At 37.3% G+C, this 24,654-nt stretch overlaps 1 protein-coding gene across 3 annotated transcripts in view; it reads left to right on the top strand.

Moving 5' to 3' along the window:
* Window positions 1-24,654, top strand: part of DTHD1 (death domain containing 1) — an 84,630-nt gene that overhangs the window by 11,689 nt on the left and 48,287 nt on the right. For 2 of the 3 annotated variants that reach the window (XM_020915737.2, XM_070452057.1), the window contains 3 exons: window positions 188-432; window positions 14,851-15,015; window positions 16,932-17,221. In XM_020915737.2, the coding sequence (XP_020771396.2) occupies window positions 188-432; window positions 14,851-15,015; window positions 16,932-17,221 (700 nt within the window). The remainder of the gene's footprint in view (window positions 1-187; window positions 433-14,850; window positions 15,016-16,931; window positions 17,222-24,654) is intronic. The other variant, XM_070452056.1, reaches the window with a different exon arrangement.

The raw sequence follows: 24,654 nt of genomic DNA, 5'->3' as shown, positions 1-24,654 counted from the left end.
AAAGAGGACCAATTGCTATGATCATTTATAAGATAAGATAGTGTTGATTCTATCCAACAATGCAGAGAAAAATGTATAAAACTATGTTCTAGTAAATTTTTAGAAAATTGACTTAGACATGTGCTGATACTTTGCATCTTCTGCTATTAAGACATAGCAATATATATCCTTTTTTTTCTTTGTTTAGGTTCAACCAATTGACCCATCTCTGGTGGCATATTTAAAAACTCAGCAAGATCCTTCCTACTCAGTACTATCCACAAGCCCTATGATTCATATGCAGCACCCGTCAACACATCCTTTTCAGAAGCCAGTCACTGTACTCCTTCCTTGTTCTCCACACCCTGACAAAAAAAATCTTGGGTCCGAAATAGATCATAAAAGAATAGCTAGTACCACAACAAACAGAATCATACCTTTATACCTCAACAGGTAAGTCTGACCCGAACGTCTCTAGTTGACTTGATGGTAAACAAATAAACATGATTAAAAGTGTAATCAGATATAGTTAAGTATCAGCATTGAAATATGATGAAATCTTTTTAACATAGAAATAAAATATTGTGGATCTAGAAGGGTAATGGTTTTAGCCGTAATGGGTCCAAAAGTATGCTCTGAGAAAAGATTGACACAAAAGAGGCAAAATTAATCCTCTCTTTCAAAAAATTTATGATATGGTTAATTACAAAGTGTGATATGATGATTTTAATTCCTATATTTAAGTGTTCCATTAATGTAGGAAAAAAATAACCTGATCTTTTAAAAACTAAATTTGAGTCTCTATTTGCCACATAGGCAGTTTCCTTTCTGTCCTAATTTTTATAACTTAAAAAATTCCCCACAAATGAGACTAATATACATAATGAGTTGTCAGCCAGAAATAAAACAGATATGAAATGTTAGCCATAAATAGTGTACACTAAATAATAGTAGGGGTTTCCTTGGTGACTCAGTGGTGAAAGAATCTGCCTGCCACTGCCTACCAATGTAGGAGATGCAAGTGTGACCTCTGGGTCAGGAAGACCCCCTGGAGAAGGAAATGGCAACCCACTCTGGTATTCTTACCTGGAAAATCCCATGTACAGAGGAGACTGGAGAGCTACAGTTTGTGGGGTCGCAAAAGAGTCAGACACTAGTTAGTGACTAAAACACACACACACACACACACACACACACACACACACACACACACACACACAATAGTAACCTGATCTTTGTTTCTGTCCTTTCATTTAATACTTTTTTTTTTCCTAATAAGAAAGGTAAACAGGAACCTTCACATTCTTTGATTCTGAAGGCAATCTTTTTTTCTTTTTGGAAAAAACATTAGAGGGAGAAAAAACTTTACACAGAAATAATAACAATTATTAACTGAGAAGCTAATTTTTTAAACCAGATTCCTTATGTATATTATCTCATTCAATTTGCACACCACCACACCTTCATTTTATCACTTGGAAGTCTGAAATTCAATGAGACTAAGAACTTGTATTACAATTATCTGCAGGTTGTACATCTGACGATCAATCTATCACAGATCGATAATATTTTTTAAAAAACTCTAGCAAGTTCCCCAAGGCAAAACTTGAATATGCCATGCACTGGCAACTATTTATATACCATTTACACTGTATCAAGTATTATAATTAGTCTTGAGATTGTTAAAAAGAAGATGTGTCTAGGTTATGTGCAAAGCCTATGCCAGTTACAAAAGGGACTTGAACATCCACAGAGTTTGGTATCTATGGGGGTCCTGGAATCAGTCTCTTGCACCCAGATGCTGAGGGAAGACTGTGCCTAAGAAGTGTGCAAGCTTGGTTTGGACTCACATAGTTTATTTCTAATCATGACTCTATACAGCACATGGATCTGCCATGTATTTAGTTTGAGGCTGTAAGATTAGAAATTGAGAGGTGGATTATTTGCTCTTCACCACTGTGTTTCTAATTTAGGAAGCTGACAATAGTAGAACATTGGCCAGGAGACCAAGTTAAACTTTTCTCAGTACTAGGTATGTGAGCGCGAACATAGAAATATAGACACGATTCAGTTGTATGTGCTTTTGCTATACAAAATTATATGTACGATATCCTAATTGGCATTGAGTTAATCCATGTTCCTGTATATCATGGTAAAGTAAGATCTAAAACCAAAAATATCCTGGAGCTTCCTATTTAAATGTATTAGTCTTAACAGATTAAGACATTCTCTTTAAAATATCCTCGTATTTTATATACATATATTTTATGTGTGTATATATATATATTTAAAGATGAGAGCTTAACTCTAAAATTTTATTCTTATTGGTAACCTATTGCTAAAATCTAGTAAATGTTTCAGTTTTCTTTAGGGTAGGTTGCAAAGGATTAATAAAAATAAATTTGTGTTGACAAGTACTTTATATTATAAAACAAAGTAGCTACATTTGCCAGAAAGATAGTAATAAAACAATTTCCTGTTCCCAATTGTTGATCTTATTCATAGTCTATATACATAGTGAGAATAAAAATGTATCCCTGTCATACGCAAATATCATTTGTGCAAGTGACTAGATCAATGTTTCTTCTGCCTCTCCCTTGCTGTATTTCCACATTCCTCAGAAACAACAGGGCAGAATGTAGAGAGAAATTGAAGGCAGTGTATTGCACTGTCAAAAATGAAATTGCCAAAATATAGGGATAATAGTAGAGGCAATAAGATCTCTTAAAGATATGCATACTGGGGGTGGCACATTTTCATATACTTCATTGACTTGAAGTACTGGAAATCTAGTCAATACCGATAGGAGAAGGTGACACCTTTGTTCAGAGTATAACTCAGCAAAAACGACTAGACACTGAAAGTTGGTTTAGAAATTTTGCCCTCTAGATCTATGAAAGATTCAAATGGCAACCAAATTGAACATGGGTGGACAGATGTTCATTCGAAGATAAGAAAATAGCCAACTCCTCCATGATGTTGTAAGGTAAAAAAAATAATACCTATCAAGACCAAGACTTCAAAGAAGAACAAAAATAGCAGCAACAGCAACAAAATATAGAAATAACTATCAGGATGGAGCAGAAAAGAATAAAGAACAGGGTGAGATACAAAGACAAGAAACTGAGGTGAAAAGTCACCAAGGTATGATAAGGACTCATAAAGTGATATAACTTAAGAATTTTAAGTTCCACTGAGAAAGGCCAAAACAACCATGAAAGAAGTAATAATCAAAGGCACAGAAATATAGTTTTCTGATGTTGACTAAAACCTTGAGTTAGAAAGTGTTGGTTTCAAAATTTATGGAAAAAAATAAACCTATACTTTAGACATAACAAATTGGAATGTATTTTTAAATAAAATGTAATTCCATAAGCATTCATTCGGCAGAAACAGATTAAGTAAGAAGGAATAAAATCAGTCTAGCCCCAGGCTCATTCTGTGTAGCATGAAATATCAAGGATAAATGGACTAAAGCCTTTAGAGATTTGAAGGGAAGATGTGGAATTAGGGTTTTCACCTAACAAGCAAGTTTGTTTTTCTTTTTTTTTTAAATACAAATGCTCACAGAATGTATTACTCACTTGTTCTTAGCAAAATAAATAAATAGATAAAATTAATGAGTTGAAGATAAAATAAAATTTAACAGATCAAGAATAGGACAGTAACTCATTTTCAAAAATAATATAAAAGCAAAAGAAAAGTAAAAATTCATATGGCAAAGTGGTAACAGAAAGAAAACAAGAAAACAGCATGGTGAAATTAAAGAGAAAACATATAAATAAAATCATTTATATTAAGTAAATATAAATAGGTTAAACATAATTTATATGAATGTCCACCTTAATCTTAAATATTTTTAATGTTTTGCATGTTACATTTGTGGAGATTTCCTGAGATTTATCATATATTTTACCAATTTTACTGTCAATTGTTTCAGCTATTCATTTTGATAATTATAATTCTCTTTTCAAAAAGGCTATTGCTATATTTTAAAATCTTAAAAAATATCTTTTCTGAGGTTCTCTAATTTTTCATTATGCTTTCTATTTCTTCTTTTATTCCTTTAATCATTGTAAATACTTCCATTTTAAGTCTCATTCAGATTATTTTACCTACAAGCATGATATTAACTATGATAGCTATTGACATGGTGTAAACTAGTAAATTCTCTTTCATACTAATTCTACTCTATGACTTTTAGCCTTAGGAGTTTATTTCCAAGTACTGATTATAATTTTTGATCAGACCAGCCGTTCCTCTCCCTTCCTTTCCACCCAGAGAAGCTTTTGCCTGCTTCTTTGTTGCTTTCTTCAGTCAGTGTTCAAAGGGGTTTTGGTTGTTTTTGTTGCTTCTCATTTCAAGGCCAGTACTGTCCTTCTGGGGATTCCAGTTTTATGACTGAGTTAGTTCTGGTTGACAGCTGGAGGCTGTATGTAATGTGCCTGAGTGCGTGTTAGACTCCAGACCCCACACATCCGGTGTGTGTGCATGACTGGTGGGATTGGGGCAGGCTGACTCATGGAATCAGTCCCTTGTGTTTCCTAGGGAGGAAAAGGAATTCTAGCTTTTTGAGATTTTTATTCCCCCAGAGCTAGGGGATTTTCTTTCCAGCTTCAGAGTTTGTCTAACTTGTGTGTGTGTATGCGTGTGTGTGATTTTGTCTGGCATTCTAAGATTGCCATTTGTCATCAATTCAGAATTACTGGCCAAATTTCTTTTTTCTTCTCCATTTCTTTGCCTTAGTACATGATCTCTCTGCTTTTTCTACCATGTTTAGCTGAAGAACTCTCATTTGTTCTATAAGTTGAAGCTCAGTTCTCTCCTTATGTCAAGACAGCCTATGATCTCCAGAAGGGATTGACTGCTCCTCTCTTAGAGCTAGTCCTATTCTTTTGTATATCTTAAATCACACCATAGTGTTATTAAATTCTCTTTTCCATTTATAATCACTCAGCGCAATTACAACATAGTTGGTGCTATGTTGAATTAGGTGAATTAAATAAATTAATGAGTAAATTTGTGGAAACATAAATCATGCCATTAATTTTCTGGACTCTCTGACAATACTAAATTGATAAATTTGATATGCTCTGCTGCTATTAGTGCTAGACATGGGAGATGCATTTTCCCTATCCAGGGGAGCATAAAACAATTAAATAAAAACCTATATGAACTACTTATTTAACATTCTTATATCAAAGAGTAAAAGCTAGCTGAACATTTTCTGTGGAAATAGAAACACAATGAAGCAATCCATGAAGCAATTAGAATATAAAAAAGATAAAATGATTTGATGTCAAAATGTAGTTTGAATATAAAGAATAAAAAGTCTTTGTTGTAGTACATTCCTTCATGGGTGAATAATTTCTGGGCAAAACATGACAGTTATTTAATTATAAGCCAGAAAAAATTTCTTGATAGTAATGAAAGGAGAAATTAATTTATTAAATAGAAGCTTATTCCATATTATGCAAGAAATATTTTAGAGAATTACATGGGAAATTGGTTTTTTTTTGCATGAAAAATGCCATTTCTACAAAATGCTATTGGTTTTAAGATCACCTTATCAAAATATATGTGAGTCATATACAAGAATATTTGTATAATATACATGTCATAAAAAATAATAAAATGGAGAAACTGGTAAAACTACCACATAACTTAAGAAATTATATATCATCAATACAATTCCATCTCCTTACTTGTCTCTTCCCATCCTATCACTTACCTCCCAACCCTAATTACTCTTTATTTTTCACCAAAGTTAACCACTATTAGAAAATTTTGACTCATTCCTTTGCTTTTAATTTTTTTACTTTCATCAATATATTTTTATTCATCCATATATAATGTCTTGTTTGGCTTTGTCTGTGCATGCCATTTGTAAAAATGCTACCCTTCTGCATATAGTCTTAATGGTCTTGCTGTTCCATTTATAATTGTATAAAGTTTGTTCTCATTTCTGTATAATATTCTATTGAATAGCTTCATATTTCAATTATCAGTGTTCTTATTGGGGGACATTTGGGTAGTTTCAATTCTTGCTAACATGGATATTACAATTACCATTATTCTTCACTCGAAGTATATTTGTGTAAGCACTTCTTCAGAGTATCTACCAGTCATATTGCTGGGCATAGTATATGCACATGTACAATTTTACAGGTTTTACAAACTGGTAGAACTAAATTTCATCTTCCCAGTATTGACTTTTATATTTTTTAGCCTTGCATATTGTCAGATTTTGTAATCTGAAAATCTAATAGTTGTAAAATGGACTTTTGTGGCTTTCATCTGAAGTTCTCTGATTAAAATGAAGGTGACATCTTTCATAATGGTTTTTATTAGATATTTGTGTTTTCTTATATATCAGGTAACTGTATGGTAACGTACATGTTAGGTAACTTATATATCGGGTAATTTCTTGCTCATTTTTGAACTTTTTACATTTATTTGTAGGATTTATTTTAATGGTCTAAGTACTAAACCTTTGTCAATTTGTGGCCTGTATTTTTATATTTATGTGACTAATTTATCATATTTCTTTTATTATCAGTGTTTTTTGTCCCAGTCCTAAAATACTTCTATTTCTTAAATTATAAAAATGTTCTTCTTTATTATCTTATAATTTTAAAAGTTTGGATTTCATGTAAGTCTTCAATCCATCTGAAATTGACTTTTACATACAATGTGAGGTAGGAATTCATATATTGTTTTTATGTGGATAGGCATCATGATTTATTGAATGGTTATTTCCTTCCCTAACAATCTGTGAAGCTTCCTCTGTCATATAATGGATTTTCTTCTGAACTGTTCCACTGGTCAGTCTTGTTATATAGTTTTGAGCTAATCTAACTGTCATAACTTTTAAGGCTCTATAATAAGTTGATCCCTGATAAGTAAGCCATATCATATTATTCTTATCCAGACAAATTTTTGTTTGTTTGTTTTCCTTGAAACTTTCCCATTCATATAAAATAGAATCAGTTTGCTAAGGTCCACAAGAACAAACTGTTGGGGTTTTGTTAGTAATTGCCTCTGACATATGGGTCAGTTTGGAGAAAAATGACATCTTTAGTACATTGTGTCCTCAAATCTATTACCTGTAATATATGCTTCAATTTGTGTTGTTTTCCAATGTCTTTCAATGAAGCATTGCCAAAGTCTCCACACATGTACTATATACATTTTATTAGGCTTATTCCTAAATACTGTATAGCTTTGGTATGTGGATTGGAAAGTCAAGTGAGTAAGAATTTAATTTTCCAAATCAAAAAGAAAATATCACTCAGACTGGCCAACAGAATACAGTAAGTCTCCTACACACAAACATGCAAGTTGTGAACTTTCAAAGATGTGAACGTGTGTCTGTATGTCCAATCATGTAAGTTGGTTCACGTGTCTGGCGTACTTCATCATGTGCATGCATTCTCTACAAGTGGCAGTGATGTTGTGTACTTTATTGTTCTATGGAGTATACAGTAGTGTAGTATCTCTATTTCAAGCCCAGGGTGTATGGAAAAAAGAGTAAAAGCAGTGGTGATACAGTTGGTACTCCTAAGAAGCGCCAAGAGATAATGATGGAAACAAAAGTGAAAATAATTGAGAGAGTGGAGTGAGGTGAAAAAATGATAGACATCTCTTGTTCTTATAACATGAATTGTCCTGTATGATTCTAAAGAAAAAAGACTTGTGAAGATGCTAGAACATGTGAAGTCTGCTGTGCTGATGATGTCGATGATGTTGGCAATATTTAAGAAGCATGGAAAAGTGATAGAGGAAATGGAGAAAATTCTCAGTGTGTGGAGGCATGCATGCTAAGTTGCTTCAGTCATGTCTGACTCTTTGTGACCCTACAGACTGTAGCCTACCAGGCTCCTCTGTCCTTGGAATTCTCCAGGCAAGAATACTGGAGTGGGTTGTCATGCCCTAATCCAGGGGGTCTTCCTGACCCAGGAATCAAACCAGTGTTATGCCTCCTGCATCAGCAGGTGAGCTCTTTACCACTAGCACCACCTGGATCAGCATCAAGTCCCACTTAGTTTAATGTTGGCTGGGATTTCCTGAAATACTTTGGAAATTATTGATGAAAGCAAGTATTTACTTAGTCTTCCCTGGCGGCTCAGATGGTAAAGAATCTGCCTGCAATTCAGGAGACCTGGTTCAATCCCTGAGTTACGAAGATCCCCTGGAGAAGGAAATGGCAACCTTCTCCAATATTTTTGCTTGGAGAAGCCCATGAACAGAGAAGCCTGGTGGGCTACAGTCCATGAAGCCGCCAAGAGTTGGACACCACTGAGCAGCTAATGCTTCCATTTACCTAGGCAGGTTTTTAATGTGGATGAGACAGCAAATGTGCAACAGAGAAAGAACCAAGAGAAACAAAGGAAGAAGGAGTAACTGAAAAGCCAAAGAGATTCATGACACAGGAAATGGCAAGGAGATTTACTTTATTTGAGGAGGTACTGTTTGTTCTTGAGGGACAGGACCCAGACGTAAGATGGTACATGAAGGTTGCAGCAGCCACTGAAGGATGCAATCCAAAGCTACCCTGTCATCTATGACAAGGAAAAGAGAGCTACTACCCAGGCATCACTGCATTTTTTTTTAAAGAGGGTAGATAGAATTGAATCCAGCAAGAAACCAGACCTGTGCCATCAATGTCAGGCATGAGTGAAATTGCAGCTTGCCCTCCATCTCCTATTGCTGATGATCCTTCAGCTCTAACACCTCCCACCTCTTCTCATTCCTCCAGCCAGTAACTCTTTTTGCTTCTTTAATAGATGTCAGCCCTGTGTGCCAGCTATTGTAATCTACTATAGTACTTTCAAGGTACTGCATGATTAAAAATGATTCCTTTATTTTTTGTGTTTTTTATGTATTATTTGTGTGAAAAATATATTAAACCTATTACAGCATAATACTATATAGCTAATTGTGTTAGTTGGGTACCTAGGCTAACTTTGTTGGACTTAGGAACAAAATGGACTTATAAACTCGCTCTCAGAACAGAACTCATTCATGTATAAGGGATTTACTGTATTAAGGAAGATCAACATTGGAGGCCTGACCCTCCCTGACTTCAAGGTGAACTATAAAGCTACAGTCATCAAGACAGTGTGGTAGTGATCACCTAAGAATTGACACATAGATCAACAGAACAGAATAGAGAACCCAGGAAATACAACCAACTGATCTTTGACGAAGGAAAAAAGGCAATACAATGGAGCCAAGTCAGCCTCTTCACCAAACGAAGTTGGTACAAGTGAACATCCACATGCAAAAACGAGTGAATCTAGACACAAACATTATACTCTTTACAAAAGTTAACCCAGAATAGTAGCATATAAACACAAATGTGAAACACAAAGGCATACAAAACTCCTAGAAGATAACATAGGTGAAAGTCTAAATGATCTAGTGTAAGGTGATGACTTTTTAGATAAAACATCAAAGGTATAGTCCATGAAAGAAATAATTGATATTGTTGGACCTCATAAAATTAGAAACTTCTACACTGGGCAAAAAATGCCAAGTGAGTCAGAAGATGAGCCACAAACTGGCCACAGATGAGCCACAAACTGTATTTGCAAACGGTGCATCTGATAAAGGACTGTTATCCAAAATTTGTAAATAAGTCCTAAAACCCAACAATAAGTGAACAAAGACCTGATTCAAAAATAGGCTAAAAACTTTAATAGATACCTCACCAAAGACAATGTACAGTTGGCAAATAAGAATTTGAAAAGATGATCCATATCATATGTCATAAGTGAGATTCAAAGATAACACTACATACCTATTGGAATGACCAAATCCAGGCCATTGACAACTTCAAATGCTGGTGAAGATGGGGCAAAACAGGAATTCCCATTTGTTGCTGGTGGGAATGCAAAATGGTACACTTTAGAAGATAGTTTGTTGATTTCTTACAAAACTAAATATAATCCCACCATATGATCCAGCAATAGCACTCCTTGGAGTTAAAAATGTATGCACACAGATGTTATAGCAGCTTTATCCTTATCTGTCAAAACTTGATAGCAAGCAAGATGCTCTTCAGCAGGTGAATGAATAAATAACACCCACATAATAGAATATTATTCAGCACCAAAAATAAATGAGCTAACAAGCCACAGAAAGACATGGAATCACCTTAAAGCCACACTGCTAAGTGGAAGAAGCCAATCTGAAAAGGCTACCTACTGTTTGATATACACCGTATGGAATTCTGGAAATGGAAAAACCATGAAGACAGTAAAAATATTATGGTTATAGGAATTTGGCATTGGAGACAGATGAACAGGCACATTACAGAGAATTTTTAGATTGGTCAAAATACTCTGTACGATACTGTAATGGTGGATATGTGTCAATACGTATTTGTCCAAATCCATTGAAGTGTTAGTCACTCAGTCGTGTCCCATTCTTTTGATCTCATGGACTGTAGCCCACCAGGCTCCTCTGTACATGAAATTCTCCAGGCAAAAATAATGGAGTGGGTTGCCATTTCCATTTCTAGGGTTCCTGTGGGGGAAATTAGAATTGGATGCCTCAAGTCTAAGGGAGACTCCTGGGCATGTTCATTGTCAGAACATTCTTCTCCTTTGAAGCACTTAGGGCTTCCCTGATAGCTTAGCTGGTAAAGAATCAGCCTGCAATTCAGGAGACCCTGGTTCAGTTCCTCAGTTGAGAAGATCTGCTGGAGAAGGGATAAGCTATCCGCTCCAATATTCTGGGGCTTCCTTGGTGGCTCAGCTGATGAAGAACCCACCTGTGATGTGGGAGACCTAGGTTCGATCCTTGGGTTGGGAAGATCCGCTGGAGAAGGGAAAGGTTGCTCACTCCAGTATTCTGGCCTGGAGAATTCCATGAACTGTATAGTCCATGGGGTCACAAAGAGTCAGACAGACTGAACGACTTTCCCTTTCACTTTCTAACTGCCAGATTGTTTAATTGTGAGCCATTTAGTGCAACACAAAGAGTGAACCCTAATGAAATTATGGACTTTGGGTGGCTACGCTATGCCAATGCAAGTTCATCAATTATCGTCAACATACCACTCTGGTGGGGAACGGGGAATGGGGATAAATGGAGGAAGTTATGCACTTGTGGGAGTAGGTGATATATGGGAAATCTCTGTACCTTCCTTTCCTTTTTTACTGTGAATCTAAAACTGCACAAAGAATACAGTCTAATAAACAAGAACTTATCCTTGAAAAGTCCCCTGTATAGTCTATTTGCAGAGACAAAATACTGAGGTACTTTGGAACAGATCTTTTTATCTTGGGAAAGAGTCTTTAATTGTGTGGCACTAAGGCATGTGTCTGGGAATTATGTTATCAGTATACTGTAAGACTTGAAAAAGGTGGCCTAGGGTGGACATGTGCTGGTTTGTGTATCCTTCTACTTTATTTTTAAGTAATTATACCAGAAATTCTAGAAATTGTCTTTTCCATCCATGTGGCGCTCATAGAAGTTTCCATGTTCTTCAGTGTTCAGTATAATTGAATATTTGGCCCCAAATGGGCCAAACATAATTCCCTCAATGCCTGGAATTTTGGACATGGAAAGAGTCTTGAACTCAAAAAACAGCAAAGTCAGCTGTTCTTGAATAAACAAATTGATTTAATAAAGGTTGATTATGTTTTATGGAACTATTAGTATATAAAAATTTCATCTTTTGTGGAGTCTGATCAAGGGCTATTCATTGCCAGGTAATACCACTTGTCAAAGTTTGCTAATGGTATGTATAAAACAAAGAGTTTAATTTCAGAGTTGTTAAGAACATCTGGGATAAATAAGGATGCCATCAAATTATTTAATTTCAATACAAGTTGTGTCTATTATCATATTAAAGACTAAATTTTAAGTGATAGATGTACTAACTAACCTAATTGTGGCAATAATTGTCAATATACACAAGTATCAAATCATCACATTGTACATGTCAAACTCACATAAAGTTATATGTATATTATATCTCAATGGAAAAAAATAGTCTAAATTTGATCTTAATATCATTAAGGACTTTTTTAATTTTAAGTGACAGAAAAACAAAGTGCTTAAGAAACAGGGAATCCTTTAGTCCATGTAAATTAGAAATCTAGGGATACTTTTATTTTAATATTTCACTTGAGCCATACAGAATAATATTAAAATATTATTTTTATGCATTTCTTCCCTTTCTGCCTTTCTCTGTGCCGGTTCCATTCTTTGACATATTCCTCATGCTGGCAATATTTCTACATCTCCAAAACTCCAAGTTCAGTAGAAAAGAAGAATCTGCCTTTCCCCATGACTATACGTAAAAGTCCTGGGTTTTATTCTTACTCCAAATCTGTCACAAATTCATCCCTAAACAGATCACTGCAACCAAAAGGAAGATGTGCTCTCCAAGGTAGGCTCGCCCAGTTTATGACATGATAACAAAACCCTGATTCAGTGAAGACAGCTGCCTCTTGGCCATCTCTCTCCCAGACTTAAGTTGAAGGGCACTCATTGTTTGTTGCTGTCACGGTAGCAGAAAGAAGAGCTTTAGATACACTCACACTAGCAGTTTAATTCTCAGCCTGAAAATGACAAAATGACATTTCTCAGTATTCATTAACCAGAACTGGTCACATAGCCCCACTCAACCAGAGGGGACAAGGAAGTACAATTCTATTATGTGCTCAGAATGTGCAGAAATCGGGTATTTTGGCAAATAGCACTGATGAATGCCAAATGTACTATATGGCTCAAATCAAACACTCATCTAGACCTGGGGGTAGGGTCAACCCCACCACAGTTGATAACATGTAGATTTTCACAGAAAACTTAGGCTACTAGCAGGGCAAAAGTAGTTTTTTATCGGAAAGAATTAATATTACACATAATTAAGTCAATTTATAGTAAATGACCAAAATTCTGGATTAATTATGAGTATATCTTCCTGTGTTAATAGATCATTAACTTCCAAGTGTTAAAAATTTACCATATTTGTGGTTATAAGCCAAAAGCTAAAAACTTATATTTTCCCCTATCCTCTTGATTTTAATCTGGGTTGATCAACATAGTCTAAATTTTTAAGGGTAGACATTTTAAACATAGTTCAGTTCCTCATTTATGGTTCATAAGATAGCTCAACCTGTGAAATGATAAAGTGGTTTTAAACACATAACTAATTCTATTCACAAATGAAGATGTGAGATTCACATTTACATCTTCATTCTTTTTTGTTTTCTTTTCTTCTTTTTTTTTCTTTAACTTTTTGGCCCCATAGTTCCCTGACCAGGAATCAAACCCACATCCCTTGCCATGGAAGCGAGGAGTCTTAACCACTAGACCTACAGGGAAGCCCTTGTCTTCATTCCTTTAATTTTTTTAAATGTAGTTTCACCTGTTTGTTTTTGGCTGTGCTGGGTCCTTGTTGCTGGTAGGCTATTTATCTAGTTGTGGTTAGCTGGAGCTACTCTCCAGTTGGGGTGTGCAGGCTTCTCTTGCTGCGGAGCACAAGCTCTTGGGCATACGGGCTCCAGCAGTTGGGGCAAGTAGGTTCAGCAGTTGCGGCTCCTGGGCTCTAGAGTACAGGCTCAATAATTTCGGCGCTGGGATTTAGTTGCTCCACTGTGTGTAGTATCTTCCTGAATCAGGGGAACGAGCCCATATCTCCTGCATTGGCAGGTAGTTTCTTTACCACTGAGCCACCAGGGAAGCCTCCCTGTCTTCATTCTAAAGTTATTAGCTAGAGTTGTTCTATCCTCTTATAGGATGCAGCATCATTAGATCAGGTTTTGTTTTTCTTTTTCCAGCAAGATATTCAGTATCAAGGAATTTTCTTTCTTTGTGAGGAATGAGTATCTATTTCAGCGAATTTAAGAAATGAAGAACTTATTGTATGGCTTCAATAGTTAATCTCTGCTTTCTCCATCTCTAAGCCCACACTACTTGATCTTGTTTTTTTGTTTATTGCTTTACCTTTTCTCTCTTCACATCTGCTCTGGCGTTTCTTTCTTAATAATCTCTCTGCTTACTCATTTTCATAGCCCAGGGCACTATAACCAAAGGGCAAAAAGCTATAATACAATCTCTGGGCCTCTTTATTAGTTAAATTTCAAAGACAGGAATCGAATCGGCTGGGTGTTGGAAATTGATCCTCTGTTTGCGAAATCAGCTCTGGTTGGGGGAAAGTATCACATAATACATATAACTGCCTCTTTTAAGGCTTTAAGGTGGGGCAGGTTAGCAAGAAGGAGAACTGCAAAAGAAAGCTAATTGGCCATGCCTGCTGTAGGAATTAGGATGAGAATATCAATACCATTTATGCTTATATAATTTTATCTGCTTTACAAACTGTTACTCATTTAATCCTACAAGGTTGATAGTATTATTACACTCATATTGCAGGTGAGAAGACAGAGATATAGGGAGGTCAAGGCAGAGCGATCCAGAATTTGGAAGTAGGTAGCATTGCTCCAGAATTTATGGTTGCTATGTCATGAGTCTCGGCTATCCTAAAGTATCGGTTTACGTCAGTGAGTTTACTGTCTTGGGAAATTCCCTTAACTCTTTCGCTAGGAGCAAAATGCTTCCCATTCTCCAAAGCTCACCTTGAATATGCAAACTCTCCTTCTGTGAAACCGTCTCATACATTCCCTTCATTACTATACAGGTCACCTTGTCCTGTGATTGGTACTGTGAGCTTCTGTTGAGTGAGCGCAAAATACTTCTTACCTTTGCGTTCCTGGTGCATGGTATAGCAACTGGCACACAGCATGTACTTAAAGAACTGCTACTGGATTGTTCACTTCATAAAAGAATGAATGAATTAAGTATGATTTATGCTACACAAATCTTACAAATTTCTCTCCTGCTACTGTAATATAGGACAAAAAGCACTTCCGTAAGAAAACCCAGGAACAATGCTTGCGAATCGTTGAAATTATTGGGATTCAGAAGCCGGGAGAGTGGTTGGTTTGTGCTTGATGATGTCGTGGTGAGATCTGTGCAGAGTGGCTTGGTATCATTTGAATTGTGCGAACATCTAGAGAGGTAATACCATAGTAAACAATAAATGTTGATGATATTCTATTCTGATGGCTTGTAATTGATGTTTATAGAAGTAGAATTGTAGGATTAGTTTTTTTTTTTTTATTTCTCAGATATAAATATGAATAGTCCTTTAGGGTGTGTTTAAAATGCAAACTAGATCTGACATGAATACACAATCTGTAATTTCATTCATGATAGTTTAATAAGTGCTGTTGGAAACCACTCTTAGATTAGATTTATTTATACAGCTTTCTTCTAACTCCAAAATAGTTCTAAAATAGTGCCTTCGTTTCTGAAATTCCATGGAGATAGTAATTAACTGTTCTTATTATGCTCATCTCCTACGTATGTATTAACTGAATTTGTTATTTCTGTGTCCTCATTTTGCTTTCTCATTTCCATGTTTTCTAGACAGCTCATTACAATGAGTTTGAGACATTTTAAGGTTCATGAGAAGTAGACACTCATAAAGAGAGGGCCATACATGTCCAAGGACAGCCTTTATCTCACAAAGGAAGAGCTTACATCTATAATTGTTGTGGGTCAGTTTCCCTAGAAAGAGTCTAAAATGAGAATGCAGGTGATAGACTGAGAGAAGGCTCCCAGGGGACTCTTGTCGAGGAATAAGAAAAGCAGATAGGGACAAGGGAAGAAATGGGAGAAACTATGGCTTAAATGGAGGTTTCACCTCAGCCTGACACCTCAGGAGAGCCCTGATGTGAGTACCAAGGAGGCTGGCTTTACATTCCTGCATCAGTTAGTCTTGGTCTGTGAATGTGGGGCTGTGCTGGGGGAGGGGGGTCTTGTAGGTCAATTTCTGGAGGACACCTGGGTGATGGTGGTTCTGCCCACGGGGAGGGGTTAGTTTGCTAGGCTCCCATAATGAAGTATCATAAACTGGGTAACTTAACCTACAGAAATATATTGTCTTACATTTCTGGAAGCTGGAAGTCCAAAATCAAGGTGTTAGCAAGGTTTATTCCTTCTAAGGACTGTGGGGATCTGTCCCAGGCTTTTATCCTTGGCCTATATATGGTTCATTTCCTGTTCACACAGCATTCTCTTTGCATGCGTACTTACATCCAGATTTCTCATTTTTAATTTTTCACTCGAATAGTGGGCTTCCCTGGTATCTCAGTGGTAAAGAATCAGCCTGCCAATGCAGGAGACATAGGTTCGTTCCAGGAGTCAAGAAAATCCCCTGGAGAAGGAAATGGCAACCCACTCCAGTGTTCTTGCCTGGGAAACCACAAGAACAGAGGAACCTGTCAGATTAACGTACATGGGGTCACAAAAGAATCAGACATGACCTCGCAACTAAAACAACAACAATGCTCTAATGACCGCACACTGATCAGATTACCTCTGTTAAGAACATACCTCCAAATATGGTCACATTCTGAGGTACTGGGGATTTGGCCTCCGACGCAGCCGTTGGGTGGAGGTGACAGAATTCAGCCCATTCAGGGTACACCATAACAACCCTTACCACACAGTGATGCGATGAATATTTCAATCCCCGCTGCATATGATGTATATCTTTATCCTATTGATAATAAATGGGTTATCTTGATTACCTTTCTCTTTTTGAAGTAGTACTCTGTGGTAATACTAGGTAAAATGTAATTTAAAATACGCTGCCATAGGTAGAGCTAAGCTGAAACTAGATGATTTCTTTGTTTATGGGCATCTGTTTTAGATTTAGCTTGATTTAAGCTGGTTTCCCGACTGCCAAGAGTTTCATTCAAGTCATTCATTCAAATTCATTCCATTAATGAATTTAATCGGTCTTTAGAATGCTTGATTTTTAAAGGAGGTTTGGTTTATAATGGCTTTTGGGAGGTGTTATTAGTTATTCGTGATATCTTTGAGACTGGTTGCTTTCCCTCAGGTCATTCCTCTTTGCTTCCATGCAGGTTGATTGTGCTTCACCCTTCTTCCGTTGTGGACAGCAGCCATCTGGTTTCCTTTGTGAAGTCTTTGGAGGAAGCCATGTTCAGCACCACTGCCTGCGTTATACTTTATCACCAGAAAGACAACCCACACAGAATTGTTATTTTAGCAGTGCCTTCTAAAGATTTATACCAGGTGCTTGGGAGCTTGCGCTCAGAAGCTTCTAGTGGTCCTCCAGAGCCATCTCGCCATTTCCAGGTGAAAGAAGGAGAATTGCTTCTTTTACGATTTACTGGAAATATATTTGCTTCAAGTAAGTATCATGAAATTGTTTTGTATATACTGTGGGCTATCAGCCATGTGCTTCAGATGGAGTTTACTAAATGTGCTTCACTAAAGAGTCTTCAAAGGACTGAGGGAAGGCTTTGGAAAAGTAGGAAAAAGAAAAGGATTTATTTACGTCTTTCTTTCCAGTCTGTTTCTCCTCTTTTTAGGGCATGCATGTTCCCTTATGGGCCTGCTCTAAGTGACGTTCTTTTTGGAAATAGTCTTCTCTCCATAATTGCTCTAGCTGAGACTATGCTCGGATCATCTTTCCAACACCAGTTTAGTGTTGGTGTTAGTTGTTAGAAAGCAAATTGCTTTCTAAATACTCCTTTGCTTCTACTATTAGCCATGTGAAACAAAATGCATTTTCATACAGTAACAATAGTGATCTTTTAAAAATATAAATCATACTTTATTACTCCCCAAGTTAAAACTTTATAATCACCTCCTATTCTACTTCAAACAATATCAAAACTCTTTACGTTGTCCTACAAAGAATCTGATCTGGGGTCAGTATACTTCCAAGAGATGTATGGATAGAAATACGTTTCAGGCTGGAACTTTATTTATTTTTTTTTTCCATTTATTTTTATTAGTTGGAGGCTAATTACTTTACAGCATTGCAGTGGTTTTTGTCATACATTGAATTAGCCATGGATTTACATGTATTCCCCATCCAGGTCCCCCCTCCCACCTCCTTCTCCACCCCATCCCTCTGGGTCCTCCCAGTGCACCAGGCCTGAGCACTTGTCTCATGCATCCAACCTGGGCTGGTAAACGAAAAAAAAAAAAAAAAAAAGAAATACGTTTCAGTATAACTGCCTTATTTATAATTCTATTTCTTTTATTTTATATACCTAAAAGACTACACTGAGAAGGAGTCAGTAAGTTTCACCACAGTCAAAAAGGGTTCAAAAGTTGCTATGAACCTCAAATCCAGATGACACATCCCTGTTTACCTCTTACATTTATCTAGTGATCTTTTGTTTCTGTTCCAAATCTTACCACAGCCTGAAATTATTTATTTGTTCTTATACTTTTCATTCCTACACTGATGTTCTTGACTAGAATGTAGATTCCATTAGGGCAGTGACTGTGTCTTTCTTGCTACACATCCCTGAGACCAGAATAGTGCCTGGCCCTTCAAGGGCTTCCAATAAATACATAGTGAAAGAATGAACGTATGCCAAGGAAGACAAGGTGAATGACCATGAGAGGCGACAGAAGAGGTGGGAAAAGTTAGGAAGTGACTGAGGCAGAAAAGCTAAAAAGAGAGAAAGAAAAGGAAGCAGAAAGAACACAGAGAGAAAACAGTTGTGTGCGTGAAGAGAAGACAAGACCTTTGGGGGTGCTGCCATCACAGGATTTATTTTCATGAAAAAGACTCCTTTCCCTTTCTAACCCCCTTCCTTCAGGTAGAGTGAGATCTAACTGTGTGCATCTAAAAGAGGAGCTGTGGGGGGAAATTCAGGAATGGGTTTTGTGGGGATTTCTGGTCTAGTAGTCCCATTATAGATTTGACTTAAAGTAATATTCCCTGTTTATTTATAAATTAATATAGATCCCATTGATTTTTAAGTGGTTTCTGTTTTCTAATTTTGAAAATTACTCCAAGCTCCACTGGCTCTTTGCTCTTTGTTGTTTCCAAAACGATGTGGCTTAAAGCTTCAGCTGACCCTTTTTGGTGTCTCAGAAATAAGTGAGATTCAAAGTGTCCCAGTTGGAAGAATCTCTTCCACTGTTACAGACATTGTCCCAGCCATCTGAGGCAGCTGTCGGGACCTAGGGAGTAAGTGACACAGTGTCGGGAAAAGGGGAAGGGAAAGGAGAGGAGGGCAGGAAGGAAGGGTGAAAGACACCCCTTCCTCCTTGGCTTCCAGAGAAGAATCCACCCTGGGACAAGCTCTGTAAGTGGAAGTGTCTCACCCAAACTAATGATGCAAAAGACTTCCTCTAATACTTGGGACGGCAGCTGTGTTTACCTCCTGCCCTAAACAGGGGAGAGTTACTGAGATTCTCAAAGGCAGTGGGGACGTGTACTGTCATCTATAAGGGGGAGTGAGGAGCATATGCTAAAATAAAAGTGCCTGGAGACAGCCAATGTATTCACAGTTCCTCAATATAGGAATGGAAAACTCCTCTTCACTCAGGGAAAATGCACCAGGCAGGATGCCAGGATCCTTCCTGTTTTGCCTTTTTTAGAGATGTATATTCAGACCTGGAGCTTCACTGGATTTTCTCCATCCGTCTTTCTAGTGTATCACATATAAGCCCCCAGTACTATCTAAGAGGAGCAAGACCCTCAGTAAAGAACTGATACATCTGTTTGATTCCGTTTGTTGTACAGCAGAAAGTAACATGACGTCTTAAATAAACTATGCTCCAATAAAAATAAAAAAAAAACAAAACAGAGTTGATACCTCATCCTTTCATCAGGGCCTGTGGTAGCCTCTGTGAATCTCAAATACAAACAGCCAGAGGTTGTCTGCCTGGAGGGTCCATCTCTCAACCTATCCCCACTGGCTTCTGCAGTTATCTCCTACTATATTTTCATCATTTATAATGATCATGTTCAGAGAAGCCTTTCCTGATTATGTCAGTTCATTATTTTACATTTTCAGATTTTTATGTAACTCTCATTGGAAATGGCCATAGATTTAATCTTCTATTTATTTTTTTAATTGCTTGATCAACATCAGTGTCTCTGATGATCAGTCCTCCCCAAGAGAGGACTGTCTCTTTTATTAGTGAGAACTTTTCAATTCCCAGCACCTAGAATGGTACCTAAAAGCTATAAGAAGTATTTCTTCAAAGAATGAAGATAAAACCTTGAGGACAAACTCAACATTAGAGTACTGTGTGATTAAATGTATTTAAAACTTTAATAAATTTAGATGGCTTCTCTCTGAGAAATACCAAAATCTCTAAATTCATTACATAGTTGGACACTCAGTCATGTCTGATTCCATGGACTTTGTGACCCCATGGACTATATAGTCCATGGAATTCTCCAGGCCAGAATACTGGACTGGGTGGTCATTCCCTTCTCCAGGGGATCTTCCCAACCCAGGGATCGAGCCCAGGTCTCCTGCATTGCAGGTGATTCTTTACCATCTGAGCCACCAGGGGAGCCCAAGAATACTGGAATGGGATCTTCCCAGCAGATACTTTCCAGGAATCGAACTGGGGTCTCCTGCATTGCAGGCAGATTCTTTACCAACTGAGCTATCAGTTGGAGCTACCAGGGAAGCCCTCTAAATTCATTACATGGAATATAGATGATTCTTTTGATTGAGGATCTTGCTACATGGAGATTATTTCTACTTCTAAGAGTAAATAAGACATATAGGTGTTCCCTTTTACATTGGCCTTTGGCATTCCTATGGACACAGCTAGAATCTGCTTTCTTTCTCTAGGTTACAGCTGTTGATATAGCACTTAAGCTTTCTAGTGTATCACATTTAAGCCCCCAGTGCTCATAAAATTCATAAAATGCTGGGAAAGGGACAGAGAGAATTCTACATAATGATGCCTTAGCACAACTCACTCATAACACTAAGTAATGTCCTAAAGAGGTTTGTGTGTGTCCAAGTTTCCCCAAACACCCTTTGGCCTAGAGAAGTAGTTTTCCCAGACACAAGTGTTAGAGTGTTAAAATGGCCATCCTTTTATTCATTTAACAAAGATTCCTTTCCTTTATTACATTGTATTTTACCGCAGAGAGGCATAGAAGAAGCAAATAAGTAAATACATTGTGCAGCTTAATGAGATGGAAGGTTCCTTGAAGAAGAATAAACCAGGGAAGGAACATAGAAAGTTTCGAGAGAGTGGCAGATTTGAAATTTTAAATATTCATCCGAGAAGATCTTTTTGAGAAAGTACCATTTTAGCAGAGACTCAAAGATGAGAGAACAAGCTGTGATCCTATCCCAGGAGAGTCTGTCCTAGGCAGAGCAAGAAGGTTGAGATGGCTGGATGAGAGGGAGGGAGAGGAGACTTGGAGGAGATGAAGTGGATACTGTTCCTGCCTTGAAGGGCATTTCAAGGACTTTTCCTTTTATTCTAAGTGAAATGGGGAGCTCCGAAGGATTTTCAACAAGGTTGTCACACAATCTGGGTCAGATATTATTTGTGTTGAAATTAGAAGATGTAAGGCAAGTTAGCAGCAGGGAAATCAATTAATAAGCCATTGCAATGAATCAAGCAAAGAATGCTGGAGGTTTAGAGGCAAAGATATTGGAAATCATGTCTGGTATATTTGCCATAGACTTCTTTGCTGTCAGCATTTTTGCTGAATAACATTGACCATAAGGCAATTTTGCCATAAAAGATACAGTGACAAAAAGTAAAAAAGGGATGTTTAAAAGCAAATTTTAAAAGCTAGTGGAGGTAATGGAATTCCAGCTGAGCTATTTCAAATCCTAAAAGACAATGCTGTTACAGTGCCTCACATAATATATCAGCAAATTTGGAAAACTCAGCAGTAGCCACAGGACTGGAAAAGGTCAGTTTTCATTCCAATCCCAAAAAAGGGCAATACCAAAAAATGTTCAAATGACCATACAGTGGTCCTCAGTTCACATGCTAACAAGGTAATTCTCAAAGTCTTCTAAGCTAGACTTCAGCAGTACGTGAACCAAGAACTTCAGATGAACAAACTGGATTTAGAAAAGGCAGAAGAACCAGAGATCAAATTGCCAACATGTGTTGGATCATAGAAAAAGGAAGAAATTCCAGAAAAAATATGTTTCATTGACTATGTTAAAGCCTTTGCTTGTGTGGATCACAACAAATTGCGGAAAATTCTCAACCAGACCACCTTGTTTGCCTCCTGAGAAATCTGTATGTAAGTCAAGAAACAACAGTTAGAACTGGACAGGGAACAATGGACTGGTTCCAAATTGGGAAAGGAGTACATCAAAGCTGTATATTATCACCCTGCTTATTTAACTTATATGCAGAGTACATCATGTGAAATGCTGGGCTGGATGAATCACAAGAAGGAATCAAGATTGCCGGGAGAAAAATCAACAACCTCATACATGCAGATGATACCACTCTAAAGGCAGAAAACAAAGAGGAACTAAAGAACTTCTTGATGGAAGTGAAAGAGAGTGAAAAGGCTGGCTTAAAATTCAACATTCAAAAAACAAAGATTGTGGAATCCAGTCCCATTACTTCATGGCAAATAGGATAAAGTGGAGACAGTGACAGACTTTATCTTCTTGGGCTCCAAAATCACCGCAGATGGTGACTGCAGTCATGAAGTTAAAAGACGCTTTCTCCTTGGAAGGAAAGCTATGACAAACCTCGTAAGCAAGTTAAAAAGCAGAGACATCATTTTGCTGACAAAAGTTCCGTAGTCAAAGCTATGGTTTTTCTAGTACTCATGTATGGATATGAGAGATGGATCATAAAGAAGGCTGAGTGCCAAAGAATTGATGCTTCCAATCTGTGGCATTGGAGAAGACTCTTGAAATTCCCTTGTACAGCAAGGAGATCGAACCAGTTGATCCTAAAGGAAATCAATTCTGAATATTCATTGGAAGGACTGATGCTAAACCTGAAGATCACATGTGGCAACCTGATGTGAAGGGCCGACTCACTGGAAAAGACCCTAATCCTGGGAAAGACTGAGGGCAGGAGAAGGGGGTGACAGAAGATAAGATGGTTGGATGGCATCATTGACACCATGGACTTGGGTTTGAGCAAATTCTGGGAGACAGTGAAGGACGGGGAAACCTGGCATGCTGCAGTCCATTGGGTTGCAAAGAGTCAGACATGACTTGGCAATTGAACAACAACAAACCCACCTAATGAATCATGAGAAATGAATAACAAAATTATACAGACTTTATTGTGAAATATAAAATATCTAGATACAGTTAAAATGTGTGTAGATTCATGCCAATGCCACACAGATAACTGATTTTATTTTGTGAGTTGTACCTAAGCATTTGTCTCTAAATATTTTGCTCATTGTTTTTTACATATTTTTTACTTGTTTATTTATTTGGCATTGTTTTTCTTATTCACTAAAACTTCATCCATCACTGAGAGAGGTATCAGTTTCCAAATACTGGGATGCATATTAGTAACTGAGCTTTGTGGTACATTGCAAAAATCTACACTGTCTGTCCTTGGCATAGTATCACATGTCCATTGATACATGTTCCGAAGTTCTATGGGAAAAGTGAAAGTGAAAGTCACTCAGTCATGTTTGACTCTTGGCGACCCCACGCATTATACAGTCCATGGAATTCTCTAGGCCAGAATACTGGAGTGGGTAGCCTTTCCTTTCTCCAGGGGATCTTCCCAACCCAGGCCTCCCACATTTCAGGCAGATTCTTTACCAGATAAGCCACAAGGGAATATGTGTTCAACTCTGGGTTTGTCAGGCCTGTGGTCTCAGCCTCTTTCTACCCCAATGTAGTGTTTCAAAATTAAAAAAAAAAACCAACAACAATTCATGGGGTAAATCGTTGTCATCTGTCATGATTTTTTGGTTGTATATGTCAAATGAGCCTATTAACCAGGTATTTTATCTCTTACAGCAAAATTGCCTTGTGGCCTGATCACTAAATCTGTGATATTACATGTGCTATGCTTGGTCACACCGTCGTGTCCGACACTTCATGACCCCTTGGACTGTCCCCATCAAACCCAGGGATTGAACCCAGGTCTCCCGCATTGCAGGTGGACTCTCTACCATCTTAGCCACCAGGGGAGCCCAAGAATACTGGAGTGGGCAGCCTACCCCTTCTCCAGGGGAACTTCCCAACCCAGGAATTGAACCAGGCTCTCCTCACTGCAGGTGGATACGTTACCAGCTGAGCTACCAGGGAAGCCCTATGGCCTGAGAGTTACATGGCAAAAATGTTTGTGGAAAAACGCAAGAAAGATGTCTGTAGCAAATATGCTTACAGTGAAAGTACCTGTAACTAGTAGAGATGTGTTAGGACAAAGACATATCCCGAGCCAGTGGTTTTCATGAGAGTCTTCTGGTTCTGTGTCCCTAGCCTATTACTTCCTCATCTTACCTTTCTAAGCAAAAGCACATATGGCTATTTCTATGTTTTCAATGAAAAATACTCCAAAGCCCACTATTGAGAAAATATATTGCTATAAGAAATATCTAGTAACTCACAAAATATAAGTAAATCCTGCTCTTTCTATGACAAATTTTTACAATACAGTTACTATCCTACTATTCCTACTAGGAATTGTATACACAATATGCACAAGGAAAAAGTTTCTCAAAATGTCAACTAATGATTGCTTTTATAATTTTGGTATATAATGAACGACTTTTGGTTTTACTTCTCTAAATATGAGAGGGTGGGAGAAAAAAAATAAAATAGTGCAATTTTTTGTGCTACTTATCCTCTTTTGGTTCTGTTTTTTTTTTTTAAACTGTGA

This window comes from Odocoileus virginianus, chromosome 21, assembly GCF_023699985.2.
Source record: "Odocoileus virginianus isolate 20LAN1187 ecotype Illinois chromosome 21, Ovbor_1.2, whole genome shotgun sequence".
NCBI lineage: Eukaryota > Metazoa > Chordata > Mammalia > Artiodactyla > Cervidae > Odocoileus > Odocoileus virginianus.
The sequence above is the reverse complement of the archived record's forward strand: the minus strand, read 5'-3'. Positions and strand labels throughout refer to the sequence as shown.